At 36.2% G+C, this 18,550-nt stretch overlaps 1 protein-coding gene across 2 annotated transcripts in view; it reads left to right on the forward strand.

Annotated features, from left to right (window-relative positions):
- ergic1 (endoplasmic reticulum-golgi intermediate compartment 1) overlaps positions 1-18,550 on the forward strand; it is a 56,452-nt gene that overhangs the window by 36,436 nt on the left and 1,466 nt on the right. For both annotated transcript variants that reach the window (XM_061927820.2, XM_061927821.2), the window contains 5 exons: positions 5,065-5,189; positions 8,454-8,558; positions 8,646-8,706; positions 9,022-9,122; positions 15,978-16,100. In XM_061927820.2, the coding sequence (XP_061783804.1) occupies positions 5,065-5,189; positions 8,454-8,558; positions 8,646-8,706; positions 9,022-9,122; positions 15,978-16,100 (515 nt within the window). The remainder of the gene's footprint in view (positions 1-5,064; positions 5,190-8,453; positions 8,559-8,645; positions 8,707-9,021; positions 9,123-15,977; positions 16,101-18,550) is intronic.

Consider the following 18,550-nt stretch of genomic DNA (forward strand, 5'->3'; position numbering starts at 1 on the left):
AGACAGATTAAAATACCGACTGCTCACTTGCAAGACACACTCTGGCCATTCTGCCTGAGATATAAAATTGCATATTTTTGGAGCTTCTTTAAAGATCATCCATTACAAATGTGCTTATAGGGAATAATGTCATCATCACACAGTGATGTTGTTAGGTTTGCAATGTAGTGAGTCCCAGAACCCACAGGTCGTGATTTGAGTGGGCCACTGGGAAGTTCAATTGGTCCCTTATTAAAAGGAAAATTCTAAATCTTATTTTTCTTAAATTGTAGTGCTAAACTCCTTTGATTATGGCATGGTATGAAGTGGTTAGAATTAGCATTTGTTTCAAAAGTATTTAAAATTAATTACAATTTGAAATGTTCACAGACGCCGTCTGCGCATAGGAAAATGTCACTCGCCAATCAAAGTTTTCATCACCGCCACAGCCCTATGTTTTTCCAACACATTACAGCACGTCCCCTAAACGTTAAAACACCATCGACACGAATGAGCACAGCATCGGGGAGTTGAAACATTGGTCTTATTTTCTATGACGTTCATGTTAATCGTTGACATTAAACCCCTGGTGACTGGCTAGTTGTTTTGTTGCAGCTAAAGTAGCATGTTGTGATACTGTGTACTGTGATCACGTCTGTGCTGAGCGGATGCACAGTGGGTTGTAACAGCACTTGTCTATTCTGCTGACAACAAGTTTTCTTTTGCTAGTTTCTAGTGCTGCAACTAACGACTATTTTGATAGTCGACTCGTCATCAACTAGTTTAAAGATTAGTCGGCTAATCGTATTTATAAGTGGTTGATTTATATAGGCTAGTAAGGTAAAGTTTTGTACCTGACAAGTTTCGGCTATCTTAATAATAATAACTGGGATTTATATAGCGCTTTTCTAAGTACCAAAAGTCGCTTTACATGTAGAACCCATCAATCATTCACACCTGGTGGTGATAAGCTACTTTCATAGCCACAGCTGCCCTGGGGTAGACTTGCTTCTGCAGCCTTCATCAGAGGTGTCACGTGATGAAGGCTGCAGAAGCAAGATAGCCGAAACTTGTCAGGTACAAAACTTTACCTTACTAGCCTACTAACCATCATTAGTAGGCTAAATGAACCTCTTCAACATAGTCGACTAATCGGATTATGACGCATACACATTCAGTGGCTCTAATTTAGTCATCGGCTTTTAGATATAGCTTGAGATCTGTTGAGGCATGTGCTAACTAACAATAATGATTACTACTTCGTTCAGAAATATTTATTTATACTGCTACTGTGCTGTTCATTAGGCTGTTACAAGGTAACAACTATATTTAACTTTTGTCCATTTAAAGGGGAACATTATCACAATTTCAGAAGGGTTAAAACAATTAAAAATCGGTTCCCAGTGGCTTATTTTATTTTTCGAAGTTTTTTCAAAATTTTACCCATCACGCAATATCCCTAAAAATAGCTTCAAAGTGCCTGATTTTAACCATCGTTATATACACACCCGTCCATTTTCCTGTGACGTCACACAGTGATGCCAATACAAACAAACATAGCGCATAGAACAGCAAGGTATAGCGACATTAGCTCGGATTCAGACTCGGATTTCATTGGCTTAAGCGATTCAACAGATTAAGCATGTATTGAAACGGATGGTTTGGCCCTGCGATGAGGTGGCGACTTGTCCAGGGTGTACCCCGCCTTCCGCCCGATTGTAGCTGAGATTGGCTCCAGCGCCCCCCGCAACCCCAAAGGGAATAAGTGGTAGAAAATGGATGGATGGATGAAACGGATGGTTGTAGTGTGGAGGCAGGTAGCGAAAACGAAATTGAAGAAGAAACTGAAGCTATTGAGCCATATCGGTTTGAACCGTATGCAAGCGAAACCGACGAAAACAACACGACAGCCAGCGACACGGGAGAAAGTGAGGACGAATTCGGCGATCGCCTTCTAACCAACGATTGGTATGTGTTTGTTTGGCATTAAAGGAAACTAACAACTATGAACTAGGTTTACAGCATATGAAATACAGTTGGCAACAACATGCAGTTTGAGTGTGCAGACAGCCCAGTTTTCATCAATTAATATATTCTGTAGACATACCCTCATCCGCTCTCTTTTCCTGAAAGCTGATCTGTCCAGTCCAGTTGGAAATGCATCTGCTTTGAGTGTCGCAGGATATCCACACATTCTTGCCATCTCTGTCGTAGCATAGCTTTCGTCGGTAAAGTGTGCGGAACAAACATCCAATTTCTTGCCACTTTCGCATCTTTGGGCCACTGGTGCAACTTGAATCCGTCCCTGTTCGTGTTGTTACACCCTCCGACAACACACCGACGAGGCATTATGTCTCCAAGGTACGGAAAACAGTCGAAAAAAACGGAAAATAACAGAGCTGATTTGACTCGGTGTTTGTAATGTGTTTGAGAAAATGGCGGATTGCTTCCCGATGTGACGTCCGAGAGCGAATAATAGAAAGGCGTTTAATTCACCAAAATTCACCCATTTAGAGTTCGGAAATCGGTTAAAAAAATATATGGTCTTTTTTCTGCAACATCAAGGTATATATTGACGCTTACATAGGTCTGGTGATAATGTTCCCCTTTAAATCAAAGGCAGGAAAAAATTCTGATAAATACAAAGATTACTTTTTTATGTAAATAAAAGGACAGTCAAAACAGCACCAATAACAACAAAATGCCACTAAATCTATCTAGCTTCCTTAAAAAGAAAATAATGTTATGTGATGATGATATGGTGTTTAAGAAGTTGTTCTTAGGTATCAAGACTCTATATTGACATGTATATTGTTCTTTAAAGACGTTTCGGTGTTGTGTTATTGATCCAATAACGTCGAATGTGCCAATCTCTTTCTAACTTTACCGGACTGACAAACTTTCGCTGGCACACTTTGGCTAATTAATAATTTTTCCACATATCTTCAACTCTGTGTTGCTGCTAACTATCTCACCGAGGAGAATCAGAGATCACGTCCTTCAGATGTCTGACATGCCTCCCCTTATGTCCGTAAAAACACGAGCTATGACGTCACCCAACATTATCGGCAAAGGAATTTTGTCGGTGACAAATGTTATTAATGATTTAATGTCGACAATTCCACCGAATGGTTGCAACCCTCCTAGTTACTGTGATTTTAAACACAATGTATCGTTTTTAGTGGGTAACAGGAGGTGTGTCCCATGGATGCAAGGAGAATGAGATGACTGCGTCCTTTCCGATAATTATGTGTCAAGGACGAAGACAAACTTCACTGATCACATCTCTCTTATCTGCTGTTCCAGAGTTAAAACATCACCATTCTTTCTGACTTTTATCATGTTGCCAGACCTTGATGCATGACTTTGTCGAAGAGCAGAACCCGCCTCTAAATAACCTCATCATCCTCTCCCCCAGCCCACACTTACATATTTGTGCTCCTTCAAAATCTCTTAAAAAGGAGAAACCCACCTTCATTTCGCTGAGCTGTATTTTGAGATCAGCATTAAAAGGGGGCTGGGGGGTTCAAGATGCCTCAGATGTCAAAGGTCAAATGTACGGCATGTGGAGGTCTTTAACAGACATTCCACCTGCGCTCACAGTCGACACAGCCAGGCGCTGAAAATAGGCCACTGCTTGTGTGCCAATGCGGTACACAAATAGTGGTTAGTGACGATGGAAAAACACAAACAAAAAATGGTGGGTTGGGTCCAACATTTCCACATTAGTCACCTTTAAAAAGATATATTTATACTTAACTGAACTCCTAGGCACATATTCTGGAAAATCATTTTTAAATAACTTTTGGGACAAATGCTTTTTATGAGAAGTAGCAAGTCAATGATGATTGAAGCATGCAGAGTTTTTCACCACAGGGGCTTTAAAATAAAATAATCGTGTTTTAATTTAATAGGTTTCACAAAAATAATGAAAAACTAACCATTCAGGGATTATAGACATTTTAAGCAGCACACAATTTTCTTTGACCAAAACTATTATGACTAAACTACACAAGTATTTTTCCTTGGTTTACGGCTTTGAAGGGTTGATGAACACTCACACAAACATGCTCACACAGGCATGCATGCACACAGCGTGGTTGAATGTATTGCAATACTTTTGATAGCCACATTCTTTCGTAATAGAAAATAATTATCACTGCACAAAAAAAGGAAACACTTGAAATATAGATTTATGATGTAATTAATGCAGTTATTCCCTCACGTGCTATGTGTAGAGGTGGGGAGAATAATAATAAACGCACTACTGGTAGAGTGGTTGGGCCCCAACCTCATGATTACGGGTTTGATCCTAAGTGCCCCTTTGACCGTGTTTGAAGTATCCTTCAGCAAGATACTGAGCCCCCAGTTGCTCTTGATGCGCTTTGAGTACCTTGAAGGCTGAAAGCGGTACACAAGTATGATCCAATTACCATTTACATGAAGACAGAAAGGACATGCCGTTGTGTAAATAGGATAAACAAGATAAGGCTACTAAATAAATGTATCCTTTAATGACTTATATTGTGATCTGAATCTGGTCGCCGGAGGGGAGGAGGGTCCCCACATCTGCGGTCCCTTCCAAGGTTTCTCATTGTCATCCCATTGGGTTTAGTTTTTTCTTGCCCTGATGTGGGATCTGAGCCGAGGATGTCGTTGTGGCTTGCGCAGCCTTTTGAGACACTTGTGATTTAGGGCTATACAAGTAAACATTGATTGATTGATTGATTGATCTTTTCTATTCAAAAAAAGGGAATGCATGCTCTGTTCACCCAATATTAAACCACTATTTAAAAACAATCAAACTCAATTAAATCACATCTTGATTTTTTTTTAAAGTTTCTAATCAAATTATAGAGGCAGAAAAGCTATCATTTGAATACTTCTGAACCTGTACATTATTTAGATTGTCTCAAAAACATGACCCCATTTGACACAGGTTTTTTCTCTGCTGTTAATTTCTTGACATAATCCACTCAAATAATTACATTGTCCTTGTACATAATTTCTTGCTACATTTTTTTGAATGGATCAAGTGATTTGAACTGTAAAAACCTAAGTAGGACACTGCACACTGTCTTCCAGTGGTGGGGTTGGACATCCAAGATGAGATGGGCCGCCATGAGGTCGGCCACATTGACAACTCCATGAAAGTTCCTCTCAGCCAAGGAGCCGGTTGCCGCTTTGAAGGAGAATTCACCATCAACAAAGTAATTCTCTATTGTTTCTTCCGGTGTCTGGACACTGTGTAGCCCGCCGTGTCCTACAAGTGTCTCTAATGCGTCAGTCTGTCCGCAAATCCACTCAATCATTAACCCAGCAGTTGTCCGTTTAACACGTTCGTCCGTGGAATAATTGCAAACGTGAGACTGTTTGTCGTCCGGAGGGTGAAGCACGTTGAGTTTTCCGACCCACAAGTTGTTAATTGTTAGCTACAGTATGTTCTCCCGTCACATCATTAGATGCGCTACATTCATTCTAAAATGATGCATATCCTGGACAAACATTTGAGTTAAAATGCATTTTTCTTTGGTGAATAAGCATCTTCTGACTGCAAAACATTGTCAATGTCCAGAATTACTCATACCATTTGTCGCTACAGGCATAGCCAATGTTTTAAACATAATTGTTCTAGGGGAAGATTTTAATCTACATTTAAAACACTTCATTGTGGTCTAGATCAGGGGTCTTCAACGTTTTCCAGGCCGATGACCCCCAAATTGATGGAGAGATAGAGCAGGGATCCCCTCCTTATATATCTTGCATAAAATGGTGTTTTAAAATAAACTGATTCTAATGGTACCTTGTAGGGCTGCAACTAACGATTAATTTGATAATCGACGAATCTGTCGATTATTACTTCGATTAATCGATTAATAATCGGATAAAAGAGACACACTACATTTCTATCCTTTCCAGTATTTTATTGAAAAAAACCCAGCATACTGGCACCATACTTATTTTGATTATTGTTTCTCTGCTGTTTGTACATGTTGCAGTTTATGAATAAAGGTTTATAAAAAAATAAATTAAAAAAATTAAATAAATAAATAGAAAATTGCCTCTGTGCATGCGCAAAGCATAGATCCAACGAATCGATGACAAAATTAATCGCCAACTATTTTCATAATCGATTTTTAATCGATTTAATCGATTAGTTGTTGCAGCCCTAGTACCTTGTAAATGTGCAATACTAAGGTACAATGTTGATAATAGCTAGCTGGCAATAAGAGCGTTAACTAATTTGAGTGCTAATATCTAGCTATCGTAAATGCTCCAACTATTATTAATACATTATAATTATTTCTTTATGTTTTTATTTTAAACTTGCACAATGCAGTGAGTAGGGTGGTCATGTCACTGCCATTTATAAACCAATGTTATTTAAAGGCATATAAATATGTGGAAAAATTGCAGGCGGGATAAAAACAAAAAAATATTTAAAAATTTCACGACGCCCCTGGAGTACCTCAGCTGATTCCCTAGGGCAGTGGTCCTCAACCTGTTTGTAGCTGCGGACCGGTCAACGCTTGAAAATTTGTCCCGCGGACCGGGGGGGGTGATTTTTTTTAATTTTTTTTTTTAATAAAGAAATACAATCATGTGTGCTTATGGACTGTATCCCTGAAGACTGTATTGATATACATTGATACATAGTGTATATATTTTGTTTTTATGTTGATTTAATAAAAAATAATATATATATATATATATATATATATATAATTTTTTTTTTTTTTTTTCCTTGGTGGTTGGGGACCACTGCCCTAGGGTTCGCAGATCCCCTGTTGTAGACTTCTGTTCTAGATAATATGTATTGGATATGCTTTGGTGTACATTTTTCTCCAGTCACGTTTATGACCTATGTTTTGCATGGATGTTCATTTGTGGAGGCACTACCAGATTGAGTTTATTTTTTTTAAATATACACTGTTGAAAAATGCATCTTGAAGTCGTCACCACTATTTTTGTTCCAGACACTGTCAAAATTAAACTTCATAAACATATAGATTTACCTGGTCACAACTTTAGGTACACCTGCACACACTCAGAGATTGATAAAGAGCTGCAATAAAAAAAAAAAAAAATGCTGCTTAGCAACATTTATGTTACGCCAAGGTTATATGAAAATAATACTTAATCCTACTTTTTTTGTGGTTCCTCGAACTCAGCTGGCCTCATACAGAGCTCATGGCTAAGAGCTTTACTTAAAATTTCCCACTGCTTGACTTCTTCCCGTAAGTGACAAACAGTGGTGCTCAACCAAGCCGATATGGCTGTTGTTGTGTAGCAAGCAGTGAGCAAACTCTCTGAGTCCGCAAGGGGCCCAGATCTTCATGCAAAAAGCATATACGAGCAAAAAGGCAAACTATGCAATGGAATAGATCCCTAGAATTGATCAAAGAAAGATTTGTCAAGTGATATCAAGGATTATCCGTCGGTGGAATTCCCAAACATATTGAACAATTTTATGCTCCAGACATCATTCTACATGACAAAACAGATGAAAACTTGGAAAAGCGTGGAGGTCTACAACTTCTTTGTGTGTTGCGGGGTCAAGGAAATCGGTATCACAACTAACTGATAAAAATGCATTGTTTTTGCTCGAGTAAGGTTGCATTTCATGATTTAACTTTGCGTCTTGCGAGGACACGTCCATGAAAACGATACAGCACCTGACAGCTCGATACCCGTGACTGCATATCCATTTAACAAACGAACAATTACTGAATCATCACCATATTTGATTTTTGTCTTATCATAAGTACTCTTACACATTTGTGTACAAAATAAACGAGGAGAAACGTAGAAATACCTTTCCTAACAAAGTATCTATCATTGACTCTGACTCAAGATAATATTTCAATGGGAAATACTAAACATTAAAAGTATATCAAACAAACCTTTAACCTTTACCACAAGTATTCAACATTGTTACAGCATTTATAATCAGAAAATACGAAAATAATCATAGGTCTCCTTTTAGAAGTTACCACGCTATTAATGATGATAATAAGCAAAATTTTAAAAGAAAATTGTCTATTTTTGTTAGTATTTCCTCCACAGCTTCAATAATTTTGCCACCTTTTTGTGTCTTTTCCAGTTAAAGATAACAATAAAAAAAAAAAGATTTGAATTTATGTATATAATTCTTGGCTTATTATGGTTATAATAGTACTCAGTAGAGATATGAAAACCAGCTTTCAGTATGATACATTGCCGCTGTACAACTCTGCAAACTATAACCACAATAATAAACATATTGATTAATAATTACATTTCTGATATTGCACAATATTGCTAAAAGCTCTCATTTAGGTAACAGCATATTTACGTCACAGCTTTTTCTGGCTCCTATTTGACTGTGCAAGCATACCAGTAAATGTATACGTATTGCAGATGTTTGTGGTTTAACTGACGCATACTCTCCTACTTTCTGTTAATAATATTTGTGCGCGCGCACGTGTGATCAGGTGCCAGGGAACTTCCACGTGTCCACACACAGTGCCACGGCCCAGCCCCAAAGTCCTGACATGACCCACATCATCCACAAGCTGGCCTTTGGGGAAAAGCTTCAGGTTGAGATGACACGCACACACACGCACACACACGCACACACAACATAGGATAAAAAGCTTCATTCCTCTTCTTTGTGTGTCACACAGATGCTTAAAGTGCAAGGCGCCTTCAATGCTTTAGGTGGAGCTGACAAGCTATCGTCTAATCGTATGTAATTACACATTGCACCTCTTCATCATGATTATAGTGTACGTTCCATGTGATTCAGGGAAATGAAACGCTGGCTGATTGAATGCAACCCTGTTGCAAAACTATTCAGACTGATAGAATGTCAAAAAGAAAAGTAACAGCTAGTGTTATGTCCTGGATATGAAGAAAATTTAATTTATAATAATAATTATTTGTAAAAAACAAATAACATGTAAAAATGTAAACATTGCAAAGAATAAGTGAATCGAATTAACAGTAAATGAAAAAATTCTACAATTTTAAATAAGACTAACTCCTAAATTTCCCTTGCAGCGCTGGCCTCACACGATTACATCCTGAAGATCGTTCCAACAGTTTATGAAGCTCTGTCGGGCAGACAAAGGTTCTCCTACCAGTACACAGTGGCTAACAAGGTGCTGTAATCTTCCCATTCTCCGTTAAAATGAGGTCTCAAACTTGCCCATATTTTGTGGCCCTCGACTTAACTTTATAGGCCATGCACACTTGGCGGCTAACAGTCAAAATATTTTTTGCAATGGTGAATCGCACATTTCAAAGAACACACAACACAAACAACTCACGATCCAATTTGATTCCAATTTGTGGAATCACAATTTATTTGGTATATCAATTATTTACAAAAGTCTGCCTTGGTTGCTGACCTGTGACATATATGAGCAGAGATGGCTTTAAAAGGATTTTAAAAAAATTGATTGTTGAAAAGGTTGCGTCGATTCAGAATTGTAATGAATTGCGATTCTGATGTGAATACATTTGTTTCCCAGCACCCCTAAATACAATAATGGTATAAATACAAAAATTACAGACATTGGGCAACACTAACGGTGTAACGATTTATCCACTACATCGATTTATATTCCTAAGATTCAACGACATTGATCTTTTCGCGACATGATGACCTTCCAGAAGATATTTATCGATCTAACATTGTTTTAAAAGGCAATCAATCGATTTTTTTGGTGCTAGAAAAAATAAAATATTGAATTTAAAAACCCAGACTCTATATCAGTGGTTCTTAACCTTCTTGGAGGTACCAAACCCCACCAGTTCCATATGCGCATTCACCGAACCCTTCTTTAGTGAAAAATACAATGTTGTTTTTTTTCAAATTCAAGACAAAGTTATGTTTTTGGTAACACTTTAGTATGGGGAACATATTCTAAGTAACAAAGACTTAATTTAGAGTTTTTTGGACACTCTGGGAACATATTCTAAGTAACAAAGACTTAATTTAGAGTTATTTGGTTAGGGTTAGGGTTAGGGCCAGGGTTAGAGGGTTAGGGTTATAATAAGGCCATGCCGAATAAGGCATTAATAAGCACTTAATAATGACTAGTTAAGAGCCAATATGTTACTAATTTGCATGTTAATAAGCAACTAATTAATGGTGAATATGTTCCCCATACTAAAGTGTTACCATGTTTTTTACTGGTGCACAAAATGAACCGTGCATGAACATCACCTTGTTCAAACAACAAAACCAACACAGTGCATACACTCACAACAAATTACACACCTGCAAATCAGTCTGACTTCTGCTGTTGCCGTATCCGTAATACACCGATAGGAAGAAGTTTTTATTTACACGATGAATCGGTTGTGTCTTGACCGCCGCCGAACCCCTGAGGCCGACTCACCGAACCCCTAGGGTTCGATCGAAACCATGTTAAGAACCACTGCTCTATATGAAGTGTAACACTTTTAATGATTAAGACGTTAAACATTACTCAAGTGTGTCTGCCCGTCTGGGGCGTCATCGCCATCAGTCGTCAAAACAAGAATGGCGGATACCTACAGAGGCCGAGAAAGGTCACAACAAATAGAAACGCCACACAACAATATCATAAAGCAACAACACAACAACTTTTAGCTGCAGCACAATTGCAAAATCCACAACAAATACAAACGTCACAACACAATAAAATAAAACCACAACACAACTTTAAGCCACAAAGGGCGTGACGGACACAACGGAAGTAAGAGCGGACCAAATTTCGACATCGACAAGTTGGAAGGTTGAAAACGATGTAATAAACATAGTATATTAGTATTATTGAAAAATAAAACAATATATATTTATGACTAAAAAACTGGTCACACTTCTTACTTTTTCAACTATGTTCATTACACTGAAACTTGTGCTCTGTCACTGCCATTACGTGTTTTTTGTGGCTTGCCTTATAGTTGTTGTGTTTTGGCGTTTGCATTTGTTGTGACTTTTCTCGGCCACTGCATCTGTTCATTAAAATGAGACTAGTAGTAGGTATAGTAGTTAATTTCGTGTTGTATAGTGTTGTAATTTTTTTTATTATTACTTTTTTGCAATGATTTCACAAAATTATACAATATCTTGTCCTTTAAAACTTCCCTGTTTTATTTGTATTATTTTCATGTTGGAAAACAACAGCAAAAATAGCAGGTAAATATACTGTTAAAATGTTGGTTACTGTACTTTTCTTGAAAATGTCTTAACATAAAGCAGAAAAGTTTTCCTCTTGTCAATAAGATGTGAATGCATTGGCCATTAATTGTTGTTAGTTGCTTGTTTGTAGCCATAATTCATTTATACCTAATTGCCTTACAAGACATAACAGGAATATAGGAAACTTGAGCTGCAGTAATAAGTATCCAGTAATTATTTCACAGTCGCATTTGTTAAATGTTTGGCTAAAACGTTACTGAATTGTTTTCATTTCAGATCTCATTGTTATAAATAAATAATGTCCCAGAATAGTATTGGCAACCTCAAATTATGATGGAATCGTTGTTAAAATGAATCAATACACAAGGAGCAACTTCCTGTTAGCAAACTGAAGTGTCTCAGAACTTTGAGGAATTTCAACTGTAAAAATATGCATTTTTTACATACCATTTTACATTTCAATCAATCAATCAATGTTTATACTGTGTATACTGTGTATACTGTACATACTGTTATACTATTTAGTTTAGTTTATTATTATTCTTCGGTCAATGGTCAACAAAATAAACAAACAGTTGTACATTCATAGATTGAAAATGAAAATGTTGCAGACCGAAAGGGTTTAGGCTGAAGTTGAACACTTATTGCGCCTAACCCTATAAACAATGTCAAGTACACGATGAACTTCCGAAAATTATGAAATGTCTTTTGTACAACATATTATAAATACACATTATACACAATATGAACACTGTTCAATTATATACACAGTAAAGGCATGTGACATATCCTTGTACACGTGTTAAACCTTTGTACCAATTTATATACTATATACAAACAATTATACTTCCATTATTATTTATATCCCACATTTAGTATTTTAATTAACATTGATCATAGTATTAACTACTGTGTTGATTCAAGAGTGATATATTTTTTCAAGACATTGGTCTTAAAGTGTTTTTTAAATGTGTGAATGGAACTGGAACATTTTAAGGAATCATCCAAGCTGTTCCACAGTTGAACCCCCCTGACAGAAACACATCTACTTTTTAAGCTTGTTCTTATCTTAGCTTTCTGGAAGACAGCTGAACCTCTGAGGTCATAGGGATTCTCCCTGGGTTTGAACCTCTCCTGTAGACACCGAGGCAGCATGTGGTTATGAGCTTTGTACGTCACAATAGCAGTGTTGAGGTCAACAAGATCGTGCAGTTTTAATGTTTTTAATTTAATAAACAGAGCATTGGTATGGTCATGATAATCTGCATAATTTACAATTCTAATCGCTTTCTTTTGAAGTAAGAAAATAGAGTTGATGTTTGTTTTGTAATTGTTACCCCAGATTTCAACACAATAATTAAGATAAGGGAGTACGAAGGAATTATATAACATATTAAGAGCCTTTTGATTTACGGAGTTTTTGATTTTATGTAACATAGCAATATTTTTTGCCATCTTTGTCTTAAGTATATTTATGTACAGTTTCCAATTTAATTTATCATCTATATAGATTCCCAAAAATGTTGTTGAATACACCCTTTCTATCTCCATATCATAAATTCTTATATGACACTGTATGTTATTTTTCCTATTTCCAAAAATTATATATTTTGTTTTATTTAGGTTGATGACAGTTTATTGGCATCAAACCATTGCTTTAGTATGTGGAGTTCACTCTCTACAGTCTCTAAGAGTTGGCCAAGGTCTTGCCCAGAACAGTACAGACTTGTATCATCAGCAAAGAGAATACAATTGAGTTTTTTTTAAAGATTTTGCAGATATCATTAATATACAATAAAAACAATTTTGGTCCCAGTACATAACCTTGGGGTACTCCATGTGTTATAATCTTTTTATCTGAATCTACATTGTTCATATGCACATACTGTTCTCTACCACCAAGATAACCTTTCAACCAATCATGAGCAGGACCTCTAAAACCATACCTCTGCATTTTGTTTAAAAGTAATGTGTGATCGATGGTGTCAAAGGCGTTTGACATTGCACTGGTACTGTATGTGACTACTGTACTTATACTTGTACTGACACGTCTACCATAACTACTGGGACTTATTGTGCAACTTATTGTCTTGTAATTCATGTACATCAGAGCTATTCAAATTGTTGTATTTTTTATATTTAGTGTACTAGATTCAGCAACTAGTGTTTGGATCCCACTGTACGCAATATCTGAAGAGCATGGAAAAAAGCATTTCACTGTGGTGTACTCTGCATGTGACGAATAAAACCCTTGAACCTTTATTTATATAGCCCTACCTAAATCACAAATGTCTCAAAGGGTTGCACAAGCCACAATGACATCCGCGGTACAGAGCCCACATAAGGGCAAGGAAAAACTCACAACCCCAATGGGACGTCGATGTGAATGACTATGAGAAACCTTGGAGAGGACCGCATATGTGGATGACCCCGCCCTCTAGGGGAGACCGGATGCAATGGACATCGAGTGGGTCTGACATAATATTGTGAAAGTCCAGTCCATAGTAGATCTAACATAATAGTGAGAGTCCATGTATAATGACTTAAGGCCTACTATAGTTTAGTTATGGTTGAAGTACAAACCCCGTATCCATATGAGTTGGGGAATTGTGTTAGATGTAAATATAAACGTAATACAATGATTTGCAAATCATTTTCAACCCTCAGTTGAATATGCTACAAAGACAACATATTTGATGTTCAAACTGATAAACATTTTTTTTTTTTGCAAATAATCATTGACTTTAGAATTTGATGCCAGCAACACGTGACAAAGAAGTTGGGAAAGGTGGCAATAAATACTGATAAAGTTGAGGAATGCTCATCAAACACTTATTTGGAACATCCCACAGGTGAACAGGCAAATTGGGAACAGGTGGGTGCCATGATTGGGTATTAAAGTAGATTCCATGAAATGCTCAGTCATTCACAAACAAGGATGGGGCGAGGGTCACCAATTTGTCAACAAATGCGTGAGCACATTGTTGAAAAGTTTAAGAAAAACCTTTCTCAACCAGGGATTTCACCATCTACGGTCCGTAATATCATCAAAGGGTTCAGAGAATCTGGAGAAATCACTGCACGTAAGCAGCTAAGCCCGTGACCTTCGATTCCCTCAGGCTGTACTGCATCAACAAGCGACATCAGTGTGTAAAGGATATCACCACATGGGCTCAGGAACACTTCAGAAACCCACTGTCAGTAACTACAGTTGGTCGCTACATCTGTAAGTGCAAGTTAAAACTCTCCTATGCAAGGTTAAAACCGTTTATCAACAACACCCAGAAATGCAGTCGGCTTCGCTGGGCCTGAGCTCATCTAAGATGGACTGATACAAAGTGGAAAAGTGTTCTGTGGTCTGACGAGTCCACATTTAAAAAATTTTGGGGAAACTGGACGTCATGTCTTCCGGACCAAAGAGGGAAAGAACCATCCGGATTGTTATAGGCGCAAAGTGTAAAAGCCAGCATCTGTGATGGTATGGGGGTGTATTAGTGCCCAAGACATGGGTAACTTACACATCTGTGAAGGCGTCATTAATGCTGAAAGGTACATACAGGTTTTGGAGCAACATATGTTGCCATCCAAGCACCGTTACCATGGCCGCCCCTGCTTATTTCAGCAAGACAATGCCAAGCCACGTGTTACATCAACGTGGCTTCATAGTAAAAGAGTGCGGGTACTAGACTGGCCTGCCTGTAGTCCAGACCTGTCTCCCATTGAAAATGTGTGGCGCATTATGAAGCCAAAAATACCACAACGGAGACCCCCGGACTGTTGAACAACTTAAGCTGTACATCAAGCAAGAATGGGAAATAATTCCACCTGAGAAGCTTAAAAAATGTGTCTCCTCAGTTCCCAAACGTTTACTGAGTGTTGTTAAAAGGAAAGGCCATGTAACACAGTGGTGAACATGCCCTTTCCCAACTACTTTGGCACGTGTTGCAGCCTTGAAATTCTAAGTTAATTATTATTTGCAAAAAAAAGAAAAAAAGTTTATGAGTTTGAACATCAAATATCTTGTTTTTGTAGTGCATTCATTTGAATATGGGTTTATATTTGCATCTAACGCAGTTTCCCAACTCATATGGAAACGGGGTTTGTAGTAACACATTTAGTCACAGTGTTAAAATGCGTTTCTAAAGTGAATACTTCATGCAGCCCAGCCTCACCCAGACTCTACCCCCAGCGGTCCCTGGTCAAATTGAGTTTGAGACCCCTGCTGTTCAAAGACATGTTCCAAAAGCATGCTGTGGAAATCGAAAGGGTTTTCTCCTCTGTGAAAACAAAACCGCAGTATTTTGCACAATTTTTGTATGTATTAGCACCACCGTACCATAATTCTTCTTCTGCTTTTTAGCAGCTGTTTTTTTCTTAAAGACCAAAAACACAATTCTGAAGTGCTGTGTTCAGAATAAACACAACACAAACCCTGGTATTTTAAATTGTTATTATAACGACTCTATGAGTACTGCGTAGATGTCCACATTTTCCTGCTAAGTCACTAATAGTGACTGGAAACAATGTAAAAAAAAAAAAGTAAAAAATTCTGAACATGCTTCTGAGAATTGTGCTCACACTTTAAGGATCATCACAGTATCGGAAAAGCAAAACACAACTTCTCCCTCCCCCTTACTTCATCTGATTTTGATGAAGATTCCTTTTTCATGAATCATGTATGACATCGGAGTTACTTATTTTCTTTCGTCTAATCCGAAAACGACCCTATTATGACTCATACATTACATAGCCGCAAGATAAGGATGCAATTACCTGATCATTCTGACTGGTCTGTAACGCACACACACTTTGACTGTCCTTGCAGGAATATGTTGCCTACAGCCACACAGGCAGGATCATACCGGCCATCTGGTTCCGATACGACCTCAGTCCGATTACAGTGAAATACACAGAGAGGAGGCAGCCCCTTTACCGCTTCATCACTACTGTGAGTCATTTGAATACCAAGAAACGAAAAGTCACTTTATTTATGTCAATAAATTGTGACTATCGGGGAGAGCATGTGGAGCGTTTAGGTGGGGAAAAGTAGAACGAAATGCTAGATTTACATGCAGAGTTGCATTTTAAGTGACCGAATACGATTGATGCTGATTGCTGTCATGCTAATCCCTCATTAAGTGTAAAAAAATATATATTTCATTTTTTATTTTGTTTTCTTATCTGCTGAAAATCATATGCTATCTGCTATCCCCTAAAATGTATCTATTCTTTCGAAGTTTTGTCCATTCTTGCTGTCTAAGAAAAAGTGAGTGTGGTTTATATATTATTTATTTACTTAGTTTTTGATTGAGTAAATAAAAAAAATATTTATTTGTTTTGGGTTAAAATAAAATTAAAAAAACAAAAAAAAACATAATTGGAGACAAACATTTTTCACTGAATAGCACCATTGTTTATGTACACATTGTTACTGTCCACTTGCAAGCATGTGTTACACATTTTAAACGTGTGTTGTTTTTTTGCTGCCTAACAAATTAATTATTATTATTATTATTATTATAAAATAATCATAATACGAAAATAATAAATATCAAACTAAAACAAAAATTACAAACTGCTGCTGTCCATTGTAAATCATTTAATTTATAAATAATAAAGTAAATAATTAATTACTATTATTATCATTATATGTTACACATTTAAGATGTTGTTTTTTTGCTGCCTAACAAATTAATTATTATTATTATTATAAAATAATCATAATACGAAAATAATAAATATCAAACTAAAACAAAAATTACAAACTGCTGCTGTCCATTGTAAAGCATTTAATTCATAAATAATAAAGTAAATAAATAATTACTATTATTATCATTATAACTTTTACCTGTTTTTGATTGAGTCTGTACATAATTGTGTAACGTTGTTTTTGTCCTTAAGTTAAAAAAAACACGGCCAAACTATGAAAAAAACTGCGACTTATAGTCCGAAAAATACGGTACTTTGTTTTTGATTCAGTAAATAAAAACTATATTTATTTGTTTTGGGTTAAAATAAAAATAAAAAAAGCAAAAAAAAACATAATTGGAGACAAATGTTTTTCACTGAATAGCACCATTGTTTATGTACACATTGTTACTGTCCACTGGCAAGCATGTGTTACACATTTTAAATGTGTTTTTGTTTTTTTGCTGCCTATCAAATTAATTATTATTATTATTATAAAATATTAGTAATAATACGAAAATAATAAATATCAAACTTAAACATTTTTTACAAACTGCCGCTGTCCATTGTAGATCATTTCAATAATAAATGATAAAGTAAATAATTAATTACTATTATTATATATTATAACTTGTACCTGTTTTTGTTTGAGTCTGTACATAATTGTGTAAGTTTTTTTTGTCCTTAAGTTAAAAAAAAGAAAAAAAAAGGAGTGTTTTTTGGATAAATAGGAAAGAAATTACAATTTGAAGAAACATGCTTTTAAGTGGACTAAAATATATTTTATCCACCTACTGTACCTATTGTTACTGTACACTGACAAGGACATACCGTATTTTTCGGAGTATAAGTCGCTCCGGAGTATAAGTCGCACCGGCCGAAAATGCATAATATAGAAGGAAAAAAACATGTATGTCGCACTGGAGCATAAGTCGCATTTTTTGGGGAAATGTATTTGATAAAAGCCAACACCAAGAATAGACATTTGAAAGGCAATTTGAAATAAATAAAGAATAGTGAACAACAGGCTGAATAAGTGTACGTTATATGAGGCATAAATAACCAACTGAGAACGTGCCTGGTATGTTAACGTAACATATTATGGTAAGAGTCATTCAAATAACTATAACATATAGAACATGCTATACGTTTACCAAACAATCTGTCACTCCTAATCGCTAAATCCCATGAAATCTTATACGTCTAGTCTCTTACGTGAATGAGCTAAATAATATTATTTGATATTTTACGGTAATGTGTTAATCATTTCACACATAAGTCGCTCCTGAGTATAAGTCACACCCCCGGCCAAACTATGAAAAAAACTGCGACTTATAGTCCGAAAAATACGGTACTTTGTTTTTGATTCAGTAAATAAAAACTATATTTATTTGTTTTGGGTTAAAATAAAAATAAAAAAAGCAAAAAAAAAACATAATTGGAGACAAATGTTTTTCACTGAATAGCACCATTGTTTATGTACACATTGTTACTGTCCACTGGCAAGCATGTGTTACACATTTTAAATGTGTTTTTGTTTTTTTGCTGCCTATCAAATTAATTATTATTATTATTATAAAATATTAGTAATAATACAAAAATAATAAATATCAAACTTAAACATTTTTTACAAACTGCCGCTGTCCATTGTAGATCATTTCAATAATAAATAATAAAGTAAATAATTAATTACTATTATTATCATTATAA

The sequence above is a fragment of the Nerophis lumbriciformis genome, linkage group LG35, assembly GCF_033978685.3.
Source record: "Nerophis lumbriciformis linkage group LG35, RoL_Nlum_v2.1, whole genome shotgun sequence".
Lineage (NCBI taxonomy): Eukaryota > Metazoa > Chordata > Actinopteri > Syngnathiformes > Syngnathidae > Nerophis > Nerophis lumbriciformis.